This window comes from Pundamilia nyererei, unplaced genomic scaffold, assembly GCF_000239375.1.
Source record: "Pundamilia nyererei isolate P.nyererei 1_Seehausen unplaced genomic scaffold, PunNye1.0 scaffold00167, whole genome shotgun sequence".
Taxonomy (NCBI): Eukaryota; Metazoa; Chordata; class Actinopteri; order Cichliformes; family Cichlidae; genus Pundamilia; species Pundamilia nyererei.
In genome coordinates, this window is record NW_005187568.1 from 1,259,146 (window position 1) to 1,273,677 (window position 14,532).

A 14,532-nucleotide genomic window follows, 5' to 3' on the forward strand; every position below is an offset into this window, starting at 1 on the left:
AGCACACATTGATAGAAACAAAAAACTTTAATGAAGGTTACAAAAGAAAGGTACCAGAAGACAGCTTGGTGTTCATGGAGCTGTGCGGTCGGAGACAGGTCAGAGTTCAAATAGTCAACTGATTCAAGGTTCTGCTGGGAAACTTTAATGTCCTGTGATGCGTTCCCTACCTCCTCATCTCGCTTTAACTTCAAGCACCTAAAAGATCTCTTGTGGAGAATCTGTTCATCATGTGGACTGACCGTACCAACCATTGCACCACCATGTCAGCCAATTTTAAACACATATTTACTATGGCAAAGTTGTACAAATCACAAAGCAGAATTTACATTATAGTTAAAAATATAAATTCAGAGCACAGGTTTCATGTTTAAATGCAAAATAAGGCAAATACACATATCTATCATATGACCCCAAACCAAAACTACAGATAAAAAAAACAGTGTCCAGTCAGAGGAAAGCAGTCAACTATCTTTATTATCTTGCCCATGAATAAAAGTAACTGTATTAAAGTTTCCATAGCAACATCCAACATGAAGATTTCATCTCTTTGCTTGTCTACCAGTGTTCTTTTGAAGTTGCTGTTGTTGCTGTTATGCTAAGCTAACATGGCCATCTTACAGTCTCTAAAACAGCAAAATCCCCAATATGTTCTTTTACAACTACCGGGGAGTGCTGTGTGCATGTTCATTTACCAACACTCTGTTGAAGTTTACGGTTTCCGTGACTTTTACTATTCCCTCTATAATGACGACACATCCCAGACGATGTTCCTTCTAGTGACAGTGAGTCTACCATCCATCATGACGGAGTGACTGCAGTGTTTTCCACCTATTTCAATGTGATAATGTCACCTCTGTTGTCAGGAATTATGGTTCAGCAGTAACGGGGAGTTTCACTTGGAAGAGACAAGCGTCTTTTTTAAATTTACACCACAGTCCCACTGTTGTGTTGTCGCAGAGCACACCTGAGCACACCTGTGTTAACTGCTTAGTTGGCATCGCTGTAGCCCACGGACTTGTTGTACTCTTGAATCTTCTGTTTGATGTGAGAGAGTTTGTTCTTTAGATACTCACACCTCTCTCTTTTTTCCAAATATGTTGGGTCCTAACAAGGAAAACATAAATCAGTAAAATTGAGTACATTTCTTCACAAAGATTTCAGTAAACCACACAAGTATTAAGAAACCAGGCAGTACATTTTAACCCTAATGGTGACACACCATTAGAGGTCTCAAGTTGGGTTTTTCAGACTTTCAGTGTTCGTTTGCTTGTCAAAATATGAAAACAGGATAGATAGTACAAGAAAGCTGCCATGATTAATCTGAGCTAGAGCTCCAAATCACTGTCATTGTTATGGCCTTCTATCCCACAAAAGCCATTACCCATCACCTGCTATACCACACAACAGTAAGGTGATTTGGCATCTGCATTTTCTGATTCCTGTAGTAGGATTTGTATGTACAGCAGCAGAGAGACTTAGAAAACCAACTCATCTATCATCTGTGACAGTGGATGTGAAGTAAATTTAAACAATTTACTTGTGCTTTTTCACTAAAATAAAAGGGAAGAACACTTTTTAAACTTTTTTTTTAATGATTTATTCATTTTAAGTGGTACTGTGCACTGGGTTTGGATATTCAGCAGGTATGACCCTTCTATGAGGAGTTTATATGTTTGCTTGTAGGTTTTATTTTTATTTTATTTGTTTTCTTGTCAGGGAGGTGAGGATGCTCCTGTAATAAAAAACCATGTTAGATTAATGCTGCGCAGTAAAGCACTAGATTATTAACCTCTGGGGTTTCAGTTCCTTGACTAAAGTCCAATTAAAAATGACTTCCCTTCTCAGACTGTTGCATTCGCAACCCAAGCCCAGTGAAGTGACAGAAAATGGATGGATAAAAATAAAACAATAATGAAACAAATACTGGAAACTACAAAAATATGAGTCTAACACAAGAACGATATATAATGGTTAGTGAGACAAGTGTGACTCAGCTGAAAAACTGCATTTATTTTCCAAACAAATTCATATGTTGTAAATAGATTCTTCTGAGGTTTGATGAGAGTTTGGAGTTATGCACTCAAACAAGTGTCTGCTAGGTTTTTTGGTTTATCCAAACCTTTCTGTGTAACATATCCCCCCCCCCCAAATATATGAAAGCACAACAGAGTGTTAGTGGGGCAGCTCTTTGATCTAAGTATTATTAAAAATAATAACTGTTGTTAACAGAGACATGAAGGGATATCTTTTACAGAAACACCCCTTCCCTAAGACCCCAGTCTGACAGACAACAATTCATGATGTATACTCACAGCTTTCTTCCTCTGATACTCCATTAAAATACCATTTATCCGCTCCTTCTCCTGAAACAAAGCAAAGCAAACGTGTTATTGGATGTAATGTTACAATGTGTGTGTCTGTCTATCTGCTCGCTAGCAAAATTACCATTTGGCTGGAGGACCGGGATGGAAGGTTCGCCATCATTTCATCCATCTCTTCGAACTTCTTGGCCATGGCCTGGACCTCAGCATGCAGTTCTTTGTACTCAGCATACTGGTCATTGAACACAGCCTTGTACTGGTCCCTCTCCTCATCTGTGTAAATGCTGGGATACTTCCTGTAGAAACAGCAAAGGAAACAATATTTCTTGGAGCACTGGCAGCTGAATGTGTCTAACACAGGTGTTTAACTGGGATACCCTCCTTTATCTTATCTTACTTATCTTATTCTTGATCTTAAACTGCTAATAAAAATCTGATTTCTGAGGATGGTTTAGAAAATAGTTAGTTTGGTAAACTGGTAACTGAATAAACTACTTTCTAAACCATGTGTGCACCTTTAATTTTTGTCTTACTGACACCAAATCCATGAAAAGATCTAAGATCATAAAGGAACCAGTGAAGGCAGCTTAAATATGCACTCAAAAAATAATTGTTTTTGAAGGCTCAGTAATGTTCTACTAGAGCTGGTCAGAGGAGTTTTTAGCAAACTGTTATCAAGCACAAGTAATAATGTACTATTTGTAGTGTGGATTTAACCCACATTTAGAGTTGTGCTGTGTATTTAGGCCAGCAGGACACTGTGTGATGACACTTTCTGGATAACAATGGAGTTCAGTGATAAAGGAATTAAATGTGTGGCAATACTTATTTTTGATAGGGCATTCTTTGACAGTGTAGCACATTAAATGCCAAAGACCAGCACTTCCTAGTCCTACCCACACTGGGCGAGAAGGTCTATCTGATGTGTGTCGGTGTTGTTCCTGGATCATCATAATAATATTTGTCCAGGATCAACATCGCATCTGACCAAACATAGTTATGATGTCATAGCTTTGCGGATGTCCACTCAAGAAAAAAAAAAAATCCAAAATGAGGGCTGTTAGGGCCAAGGTGTGATTGTGGTGAGGGTTTGGTGTGTGATGTGATGGTGTTTCCACATCGCAAAGCTATGACATCACTACAGTATGACTAGTCACTTGCAATGATGAAACCTGGACCAACATTAAATTTGTTGATCCAGTAACTGGACCGACAGGAGGACATCAGATGGTGTAAACAGAAACACGCGCAACAAGCTACACATGAACTGTATGCCACTTTGTGTGAGATGGGCCTAACGTGAAAGTGTGACAAACAGTAGCACTGGTGAAATGGTTATTCAGCCTTTGTAGCAGTGAGTTTTCTAGAAGAGCCATAATTCACATAGTCTGTACTGGAGTGTTCACAAACTAAAAGAGGTCACACCATTCTGGGTGGTTTGGAGTTATGTATTTTTCATTTACAGACGTAAGTGTGATACTGCTTTCCCAGAATACCCATGTACAAAAACACAGTGGTCATCATTGCACTGCTGGAGGTTTTATTTCTGTTAAAACACTTTAATTTAATTCTATTTTATTTATATAGCATCATATCCAATCAGCAGTCCCCTTGAGACACTTTATAATGTAAGGTAAAGACACTACAATAGGGAAACACTGCAACACGAGAACAAAATTGTTTAATCAGTCTGTTTGTATGTCAAATGTACATGTGACATCTGATACTACACTAGGGCCTCCCTGTTAAATGCACAATACACAGCTGGAAGACGAAACCTAGATGGTAATACTCACGCCACATAGTCGGCTATAACAACAGGTTTGGGGATGTGTCCGGCTGGTATGTGACCACGGAGGATCTCTGGCTCTGGTGCCATGAGAGGAGCAGCTTTTAAGTGGTTGGGAGCATCCATGATGTCTGGCTGAATGGTGGGGAGAGGGGTCTGCTCCGACACCATGGAGGATGGACCAAGCTGCGGCAGGTAAACATAGACACATGTTCAGATCATACATACTGTGTGCACCTTGGTGTCTGCAGGAACATTTCAAACACTTTCTCATACTTACTATAGAGAGTGGGACAGATGAGCCAATGGTTCTTATCTATTGTGTAATGAAAAAAAGAAACAGGAGTTTACTGACATTGGGTAAATACACCCTCTCTGCAAAACCTAAGCTGTGATGCTATGTTCTCTTTAGATAGAAGAGGTTTTCTACTCCCAACCCTTCCAAACAAACCACGCTTGTTCAGTCGCCTTGAGGCGACTTATGTTGTGATTTGGCACTATATAAACAAAATTGAATTGAATTGAATTAATTCTACTGTCATGAACTCTCACGTTCACTGAGGCCTGTACAATCTGACATGAAGCTCTTGGGTTGTTTTACTGTGTCTCTGAGCAGTGCATAATCTGATCTTGGGTTGAATTTGCTTTGACATCCACTTGTGAATAATCTTTCTCCTTGTAGAATGCTGGGCTTCAGTTTGTTTCTTAGCTTAATTTCCATGGTGAAATCATCAAGGTGTGCAACACACGAATAAACAAATGGACTGGCTCTTATATAGCACTTTTCTACTCCATCTGATCACTCAATAGAACTTGCCTTATTGACCCAATCATACAAGCACTTTTTTCTATGCTTTTCTATACACAATTGAATATTAGATTAGAATAAAAACTGGAGATAAAGAGAATAACAGCTGGCTAGTTCTTTGGGGGGCATAACTATTCAAAAACACAACAGGATAAGCATCACTGCTCAGTATTACTTTTCAGTTTTATTGTAGGGTTATTACCTAACAGTGTAATGCACTTTGAAATTGCTGTGGCTGTTGTTGTCATTTGGTGCAATAGAAATAACACTGAATTACACTGAAAATAAAATTGTTGCATGTAAAAAAAGCTCATCCAGTGAAGCAGGTGATTACTTAACATTACTTACAAAGCGGTCTTACAACAGCGTCCAGGAATGTTGACTCTATTTTCTAGAGGATTGATTGGCATTAGGTTTTGGTTTTGTATGTGCTGATCTCTTATCTTGGATATAAAAGCACAGGATGGGTGCAAAAACATGATAGTTTACTTACTGGGGTACACTGTCATGTAATAGAATTAATGTTTTATTACATGACAAATTTAACCCTAAGCCCCCAAAATGTTCTCTGGAGTATCTCCAGGCCTCTGCATTAAAGGTCAGATTAGCTGTGAATATTATTTTTGTGCTTTTTGTGTGTGTGTCAGACCTCCTGTGCCAGCCCCTCTTTCCTCATCCTGGCTGCTTCATGTCTCCACAGCTTCACACACACCGCTGCACTAATAAAGTAGAGCACCATGGTGATGAAGATGAAGATAATGGCTGCTGTCTGGCCGGACTCGGTGCGACAGAATGCACCGTTCACTCCATTATTGAAGACTGGCGAGTAGCACAGCCCCCCTCGAGTTGTGTCATTCACATACACCAATCCTGCGGCTAAATAGAGCACACCCAGCACCAGATTTATGGAACACTCTGTTAGAGGCCACCATGAGGAATCCAGAAGGATGGCTCTGTAGTACAGGGTCATGCCAAGAACAACCAGAATAACTGTCACTATCCATGCAAGGCCAGCCACAACCAGAACAAAAGGCGTCTTGGGTCCTGTGTATAAATAACCCCCAGACCCATATGCAGCAGCGCCTCCACCAAGCCCTCCATACAGCTGCGGCCCAGAGTACCCATACATATTGAACCACTCATTGTCCTTATGAACGTAAGCGCAGACACAGGCAAACACTGCAGCTCCAAGCAGCAGCTGCACACCGCCCAGGATCCTTAGCAAGCCAGCCCATGACTTCATGTAGGAGTAGCGCGCATGATATTCTTCCACCCGCTCCTGGTACGTCTGAACTGAGACATTGGTGGGCACTGCAGATGCAGAGTCAAATGCTTCGGCACCGAGCAGCAGTCCATCTCGCTCCTTTTGAGATGTGTAGCTGCCTCCAGAGCCACCATAGCGGTCTCGATAGGAGCCTGGAAGGGAGGGAGATGGAGGGGCAGAGTGAGGCGGTGAGCAGGGGACTCCTGATGTGGTGTGGCACTTAGCACTCTTTTTGGATGAAGGAGCAGGGGAATCAGGGCCAGACCCACCCTTGCTACCACGGTTACTGCTGTTGCCACGGAAAAAGTTCTTGACAGAGTCAGGGATGAAGCGGCGAACTGGCTTAATGTCCATAGCGTCCCGGTCTTCGTCCATTGGGTCGTCATTGCTAGGGGGATAGAAAGCTTCAGGTCCAACAGGTGGCTGTTCAGGTAGAGGGGGAGGGGGCAGGGAGTCTAAGCTGACAGCTGGCACTGTCCCATGCAGGAGTTGTGGAGGTGGAGGTATTGCAAGGTCCCCATACAGGGAATCTGCTGGGACCTGGTCATAGAGTGGCATCTCCCTCACTCTGTCAAATCTGGAGACTCCTGAAAACATCGCAGCTTTGACTTTCTGCAAAGAGAAACAGAGAGGATTACAATGGCATGGTACCAAGATCTGAACTTACAGCACCTCTAAAATAAAAACACAGGCCTTAGTTTCATTCCTCATCTTCTCGCAGCTGCTTCCTTTAGGGGGTACCAAAGGAGATCATCTGCCTCCATCTCACCCTGTCCCAGCATCCTCATCTGTCACTACATCCATGAACCTCCTCTGAGGTCTTCCTCTTTTTCTCCTGCCTGGCAGCTCCATCTTCATTATTTCATTATCCTTTGGATAAACTGGACACTCTCCCTCCACTGCATATGTCCAAACCATCTCATCCCAGACTGAGCTGTCCCTCCAATGTACCTATTGCTAATCCTGGATTGCTCATCTGAGCATTTTCAGTTTGGCCTTCTGTCTTATTGTCAGTGCCACCGTCTCCAAAGCATACATCATGGCAGGTCTCACTACCTACTTATAAACCTTCCTTTTCATTACTGTACACTGCACCCTGCCTGCACTCTCTTCTTCATTTCTCTTGGGCACTGCCATTGGAGGTATTTAAACTCATCTACCTTGAATACCTCTGCTCCTTGCAGGTTCACTGATACAGTTTCACTGCTTTCCATAAATCATGACAGCACTGTACTTTTGAATTTTTGCCAAGGTCCAAGAAAAAAATATCAGCTACAGCGAGAACTTTAATAAATGATCAGATGACACAAATTGGATGAAACAAATTCAGAATGTAATGTAATTCCATTAATTGAGTCATAAATGCAAAACGTATGCTGTAAAGCCAACTGTTCGTCTGCTGGTGGGTGACCAGTCTTTACTCAATTTGAAGAACAGTAAACTGTTTGGATTTAAATGTCTACGAATTCCAAAATTATCCCTCTAAGATAATAAAAGTACTGTGATTATCCAGTCTGCACTGCTGTGTCAGTGCTCCACACAGGAGCTCCAATAAATACTTGGTATACCGAATACCCACCAACTCTGCTGTGGAGGAATTTTGGCTTGTTTTTCCTTTTCAGAACTGCTTTATGCTGGAAACACTGACCATTCACACCTCAGCAGGTTTGGGTCCAGACTGTGCTTAGGCTATTTTAAACTTAGTTTTGGAATTTTGTGCTTGGTTTAGATGAAAGAGGAACCATGTCTTCTTAAAAGATCATACAATAATCTCTCAACACCTTGAGGCGATTTTGAAGCATGGGAAGTATCATCCACATAAATATTTCCTAGCTTTCTTGTTTTCTTATATGTGATGTACAAGAAAATGTCCTTCATCAACCAAGTCTATTTCTCCGTCACTGGAGTCTTTAATTCAGGTCCCCACTGTAGGCTTGTCTGCCACTAAGTGTGGTGCAGCTGACTGCAATCCACTGTGTCTCACATCTCATCAGTCAGGTCAAGGTTTCAGCGCTTGTCCTTCATTTGGCTGCAGAGCAGCACTCTTGCCATAATTAAAATGGTGAATGCCTCACACCAGCAGACTTTTCAGTCAAGGCTGTCTACATGAGGCATCTTCCATTTATTAAGTTAATATAACTGTTATTTGTAAAAACTGGGAAAGCTTAAGGGAACTGTAGCAAAACAGCTAATTCCATGAGTAAAATGACGAGAAATGAGCACAAGATCAGAGATTTTTTTTTGTTTTGTTGTTTTTGTTTAAACAGAGAACATTCACAATAATTTCATTTTTATGTTATTTGTGAATATTTCTAGAATATTCTCAGTATGACATTGCACAATAGGACGTTTTTTTCCTCTTGCTTCATGGCAGCACTCCTCAATAAGTAAACTAAAGGAGAGATTTGTAGTTTTAGAGAGCTTAGCTCAGACTCCCCATGACTCAAGGCTCACAAAATATACACTATTTAGGACTCCTAGCTTAATCTCTTATGTTGGCCACAGGTTCTTCAAAGGGCGTCTGTACATCAGCACAAGCAGAACAAGGTACCGCCTTTACCGTCAGGTCCCAAAAGCGCACCGACACATGATGAGGGTGGCAGAGCTGGGAGTGCACGGCTTGACCACAACACACAGAGCACTTCAGACTGGAAGTCCATCTGTTCCCCTCCTATTCAAACTTCACTCATTCGCTGACTTACCTTCTCACTGGTGTCGGTGCTGGTCTGTGACACAGGCAACAGCCTCCTGTCTTTGTTTTCTCACACTTATAGGTCAGGCATCGCTATGAACAGTGGTTAAAGCGCAGTCAGGAGCCGGAAAAGCAAAGTGCTCGCACCTCCCCACCGCGGTAAAACTTACCTGACCTGTCCGGCCAGCCTCACGATGCGTTCACGGCCTCTTTTCACATCTGAATCCTCACTCTCTAATTCTTACGCCACATTGTTGTGTTCCCTTGAGTAAAGGCGACTTTCAACAACCGTTTTTATAAGTAATATTTTTTAATACGTTTATTTTTATTCTTTTGCAAAAAAAAGTAGGCCTATCACTTATTATAACTGTAAAAAATGTTGATTGGAAACGTAAGTGATATCGGTAGCTTAGCCCCTTATTTCTTGATAGATGTGAGCGCAGTTTACTCTATAGAAATGTACTTCCTCAGCATAGGGTGATCCTTTTGAGTCCTAATATCTGATCCTAATGAGTCAGAGACATTATGAGATGGTGATTAAAAATCTATAAAAAAAATTAAAAATACAAACAAAATACCGCACTGTTGCAGAACATGTAATTAATGCTGCAGAAAACCACCAGTCTGATAGTTTAATGCACAGAGCAGTAAAATAAACATATTAATTCCAGTGACTCGTTTTTTGAATGGCCGATGTGATGATTAACAGGCAGAGTCAATCAATCTGCAGGAAAAAACATTTATCAAATACTGAAATCCAAAGGGACGCTGAAAAATGGCACCTACATCCATATAGCTATGTTGTAGGAATTTTAGGATTTAGGATTTTAGGGTAGTTTAAATTTCACTATTGACAATTTATGAGATTACATTTGATGGTTTTATACGTCTTTTACTTTGCACGTCTTCTCCCAGACACTTTGTGAGTCGATCCAATGTAAAAGTAAACCAAAGAAGAGAGAACCTAAGTTCGGATTCTATTCTTTTCTTCTAGATTTAATTATTTTCTTTTCTTTGCTATTTTGTTTATCCTTCTGTCTCACCCTCACCTGTTTCTTTCTCTCTTTGTGTGTGCATGTGTTAGAAATGAAGGATATTCCACCAGTGACCATTGCCAAGTTCTTTATAATGATCGGGTACATTACATTCAGTGTGTTTTTGGATCAAATGAAGTACTCCCCCGTGCTCAGAGGGCAACTGGATTGTATCTATACAAAGTGACAATAACTATATTATTTAAAAGTTTCAGAAAGGCCAGAAGAGAGATCAGAGGCTGACAGCTGACTATCAATGATGACAGCATAATGATTCAGTGCACTGGCATGAACATAAGTGCACTTTCGTGGTCAAGACAATACATAATTAATACATAATTTTTTCTCTGTCTTGTATGTATAGAAATACGCTTCTAAATTAGATAACATAAACACATCTAGACTAGACAGGTTACTGTGTATGTTAAATTGTACAGGTGGTGGGTGCCATGTGTCCCATCTCCTCCCGCTCTCTTCTCCCTTCCCCTCACTGCCAACTGGTAGTAGCTGATAGCTATCTGGAGGAAGAGCCTTTGCAGTCAGCGACGACCTGAAACATCACCAAATGCTATTTCGTCTTTTGAGAAGATTTTTTATTTTATTTTACTGTTCACAGTATTTGTTAAGTAGATTTGACCTGAATCCATCTGAGTGGCAAAACCACATCTTATCTTGTCTATTTCTGCTCATCTGAGTTCCCAGGACAACTAATGTTTATGCCAGTGTACCAGGGTTATCCAATCATCATCATCATCACCATCATCATCATCATCATCAGAGGGACAGGCAGTTTAAATCGGGAATAACGTGTGAGGGGCGGAGCTGCTTCTGCATGAATCCTACTACTGTTTGTCGTTAACTGTTATAACGACGCATATGCCTATTCTGACCAATCACGTGTTGACATTGTCTTCCGTATTTTAGGACTTGTCAAGTGGTGATTGGTGGAAAACAGCATTGCGGTTCGGAAGTGAGTGCCGGTCATGACAGCAGAGACACAAAGATGGAGGTGGTTGGTACTATCCGCGGGCTCATCAGGTCGTTGCTCTTCTTGCTGCTGTGGTCCAGCTGTGAAGGACGAGACTCGGAGCTCAGCTATGTGACCTGCGGCTCCCTAGTCAAACTGTTTAACACCAGACACAACGTCCGACTGCACTCCCACGACGTTAAGTACGGCTCAGGTAAGTGTTCAGAGAGCTGCCGGTGTACGGCCACAGCAGCTCTGAGGCGTCAGCATTGCGCTTACTGTGCTAGAAGAGCTTTGTAGAAGCAAAAAATACCCGGAAATTCAACCCGAGCACAACTTCCGACTACCTTTCCCCACGCTGAAGTTAAGAAGAGGTTCGCTCCATGATTGCATGTCTTAGTTAGTCTTTGGGAGCGTGCTGCTTTTGTGCTATAAGCACAAGAATGAGAAACTGATATTCCCATCAGTGCAGTTTGGCATTATAGAGTTACCTGCTTTATAACAGCATCCATTAAGGCAGTGAGTTTGGGGTCGTCCCCATCAAGCACCAGGGTTAGGCTGACTTTCACATCTGCCATTTGGTAGAGAGGCTTTAAGTAAGGTTTGCATACTGTAACAGTGACTCACTGAAACTATGAAACTCACTTCTTTTTCATATCGTACGGTCCTAGCAGATGTTTCGGCCTTGTCCCTGAAAGTTGCTGGTTTGAAAGCGAGGTAATGCTTGTTACATGTGTAGCCAGCCTGGGACAAGTGCACATCCACTTTAGCCTCATGTGACGTCAAACTTTCTCAGATAAGTCATTTTAGAAGTGAATATAGCTGAAATCATAGAACAGCCTAGACTTTAACTGATGTCAAGTCAGCTTGCACTGACGTCTCTTTTGGGTCTCACATTTAAATGACAAAATCAACACTTTGAATTCAGATGTAGATATTATGTCTGCTTCATTTGTTATGGAATGACAGTTGAACAGGCCTCACCCAGCTATCAAGCTACTTGTCAGTCAGTTTTCTGTTAATTTTTTGAACCATTGAAATCGGACATGTGTATAAAGATGACTGTGGATTTTGTAAAGCTGCTTAAATGAAATGTGGTGGTCTACAGGTATATTTGTCCCACAAAATATGGACCAAACTGTCCTGTAATAGTGGGAAAGGCAGGGCACATCTGGACAGGTCACTAGTCTGCACAAAGGGCAGTGGAGAACATTCAAACTCCACACTGAATCTAACTATAGTCAGAACATTATAAGTTTGACAGGCTGCATCACAGAATAGAATATTCAATTTATTGAGCTTAACATAAAGGGTAATTGGCTCCACATATTAAGCACACAGTTACAAATCTGGGCTTTATATTGGATGGTGATTGTAAAATGGACAGACAAATGGCGTAGCATCTTTTATTTTAGAAAAACGGGTAAAGGTAAAAACCTATTCTCTGCAGGCAGCAGAGACAGTAAAACATACCCACCCCTTCCTTATTGCAACTTTTAGTTAGGAGAAGTTGGAGATCATGCAGCATCATACAACAAAGTTGACATCCTGTCCACTGTTGCAAGCTGGCATTCCTGCAGGTCATGTACAGCTTGATTTTCGTAACCTGGCACATTGTGCCGTTACTGCTGCAGCTGGGTTGAAGACCGTATCATTTTGTCGGTTTTTACCCCTATTTTAATGACATATCAGTGCAGAAGCTCAAAGATGTACAGATAATACAGAAAGACATGTTGCAACAGTTTGAAAGGGTGAGACTTTGTGGAAAATACTTTGAAAACACGCACTGCAATGTCTTTGCTTCTAGTTTTCTTCTACTATATGAGTGCTGATGTGGCGGTATTGTCAGGTGGGAACATCTTGAGTCTCTAACCCATTCAAAACCCCAACTCGCACCTTATGTCAAGTGACCTCAGTAGGTCACATGATAGGGTGGGCCAAGGTGTCACAGTGGTTTCAAGTGAAATCTCTGGGAAACGCAGCTAGCATCTCAAGCTTCAGTGATTTAGTAATGTAACATATTAGTTTTTTTTTTCTAAGCTCTAATGATGATGTTGATATTTATATAACAAAGGAATGGCCCACACCTGCCCATGAAATTCAGTTACAAAACAAATCTGGTTTCTTGCAAGTGTTGTTTGGGCAGAGCTGTAATGGCAGCTGCACTAGCTGCAGTCTTCCACGTGTATTTTTTTCCTGTGCTAGTGGTTGCTCTTTTCCTATCAGCATGTAAGGATGGACAAGAACAATTGTAGGTGTATGCTAGACTCATCTGTTCTGGAAAAACTGCAGCCTTGGTACATAAGCTCCCTACCATGCCAGTGGTACTTGACAGATAATTAAATAAATACACATTATTATAAATATTATATCAAAGGGTATCATAAGTATCAATTCTGGTGACATCCCTTATATATAACAATATAAAATATATACTTAAAGTCTGAACAGGGACGTCCACTTTTACACAAGATCTTCAACATGTGGATGTGACAGGATCTGATGTTGAATAATCTTGTGTACAGAGCGAGACTGATGGGGTAGCGAGCTATGTTGACCTTAAAGCCTTTCTTTCTATGTCAAAAAATTGGCCCTCTTTTTGCCCAGCTAAATCACCATAGCAACTTATTCACCATGGTAACCTGGTTGGGAGCAGGTTATGTGTTTCGGTTCAAAATTGTCTGCAAGAGATTCTTGAATGTTTAAGTGCATTAGACTGCTGTTCAACTTCACTGTCAGCTGTAAAGTACCAGCTGAGACTGCACTGTGTTGTCACTGGAATGTGCATGTGTTCAGCTGGTGCTGCAGAATGGCCAAATGTTTTCATACATAATTCTAAATACAGAATTAAGCTGCTTGTTCTCATTTATACTGCTAGAATTACAACTACTAGGACACAGGACATACACCAAGAATGAATGAATCAATGAATCTAATTAATTTCACTGTGATCTTCAGACAAAAGTGAAGTGTTTTCTACGTCTCCTATATTAGGCTGTGTGACAGTAGCATTTTTACGCTATCAGTATTAATGTTAATAGTGATTTTTCTACTGCATTAAACTCTTGTCCTACTTGCAAAAGCATTACGTTTTACTGTTATATTGTCTTGATGTTCTTGTTTGGATTTTTGTCGTTGTCATCGTCATCTCTATCATCATTAGATTGTGTCTGATTGGAGTAGCCCACACTCAATGGGATGATGCAGTCCTTTTCTCGTGAGTGCGCTCAGAACCTGAAGTAAAGAGCCTGACTTATCACAGAAACCCAATAACAATCATGGCAATATACATTTCCTCCAAATAGCATTTCAGTTTTGTTATGGTAGTCAATGTTCAAAGAAAACTCAACTGTGTTGAACTTCCTTCATCGTTCACTCCTTCTGTCAGGAAGGCTTTATATCCTACGTCCCGATGAACAGAATTAAGTTTTTAGGATTTCATTACCTGGAAGATACCATAGAATAGTTTGTAACAACGCTGCTAGTTTCCTCTCAAGTATAAACCTACAGACTGCACACAGTCTCCAGCAATTTCTAACGGAAGAGTTTTATTCTATATCAAAAACCTATTGATTGTCCCTCAGCAGCGCCTGTTGATCTACTTGTTGTTTTCAGAGAGAAGTGCATATTCAATTCAATTTTATTTATATAGCG

General features: G+C 40.9%; 2 protein-coding genes across 2 annotated transcripts in view; one reads left to right on the forward strand and one right to left on the reverse strand.

Moving 5' to 3' along the window:
• Positions 1-38: 38 nt before the first annotated feature.
• On the reverse strand, positions 39-9,047 carry marveld2b (MARVEL domain containing 2b). Its single transcript, XM_005745831.1, has 7 exons — positions 8,888-9,047; positions 5,571-6,797; positions 4,394-4,429; positions 4,121-4,299; positions 2,449-2,620; positions 2,316-2,366; positions 39-1,107 (listed from the first exon to the last, which is right to left on the reverse strand). Exons 2-7 carry the CDS (start codon positions 6,780-6,782, stop codon positions 991-993), a joined length of 1,767 nt encoding a protein of 588 aa, XP_005745888.1. The 5' UTR covers positions 6,783-6,797; positions 8,888-9,047; the 3' UTR covers positions 39-990.
• Positions 9,048-10,755: 1,708 nt separating this feature from the next.
• The window catches only part of sdf2l1 (stromal cell-derived factor 2-like 1), a 6,999-nt gene continuing 3,222 nt past the window's right edge, over positions 10,756-14,532 (forward strand). The window contains exon 1 of the mRNA XM_005745832.1: positions 10,756-11,092. Coding sequence (XP_005745889.1) covers positions 10,915-11,092 — 178 coding nt within the window. The 5' untranslated portion in view covers positions 10,756-10,914. The remainder of the gene's footprint in view (positions 11,093-14,532) is intronic.

What these genes read in the sequence shown, in the direction of transcription:
- marveld2b (XM_005745831.1), bottom strand. Translation starts at nt 6,782, where the DNA reads ATGTTTTCAGGAGTCTCCAGATTTGACAGAGTGAGGGAGATGCCACTC. An exon ending in GTTATAGCCGACTATGTGGC is followed by an intron (nt 2,621 to 4,120) that starts GTGAGTATTACC and finishes CTGTTTCTACAG; the next exon opens with GAAGTATCCCAGCATTTACA. An exon ending in AGTATCAGAGGAAGAAAGCT is followed by an intron (nt 1,108 to 2,315) that starts GTGAGTATACAT and finishes TTTCCTTGTTAG; the next exon opens with GACCCAACATATTTGGAAAA.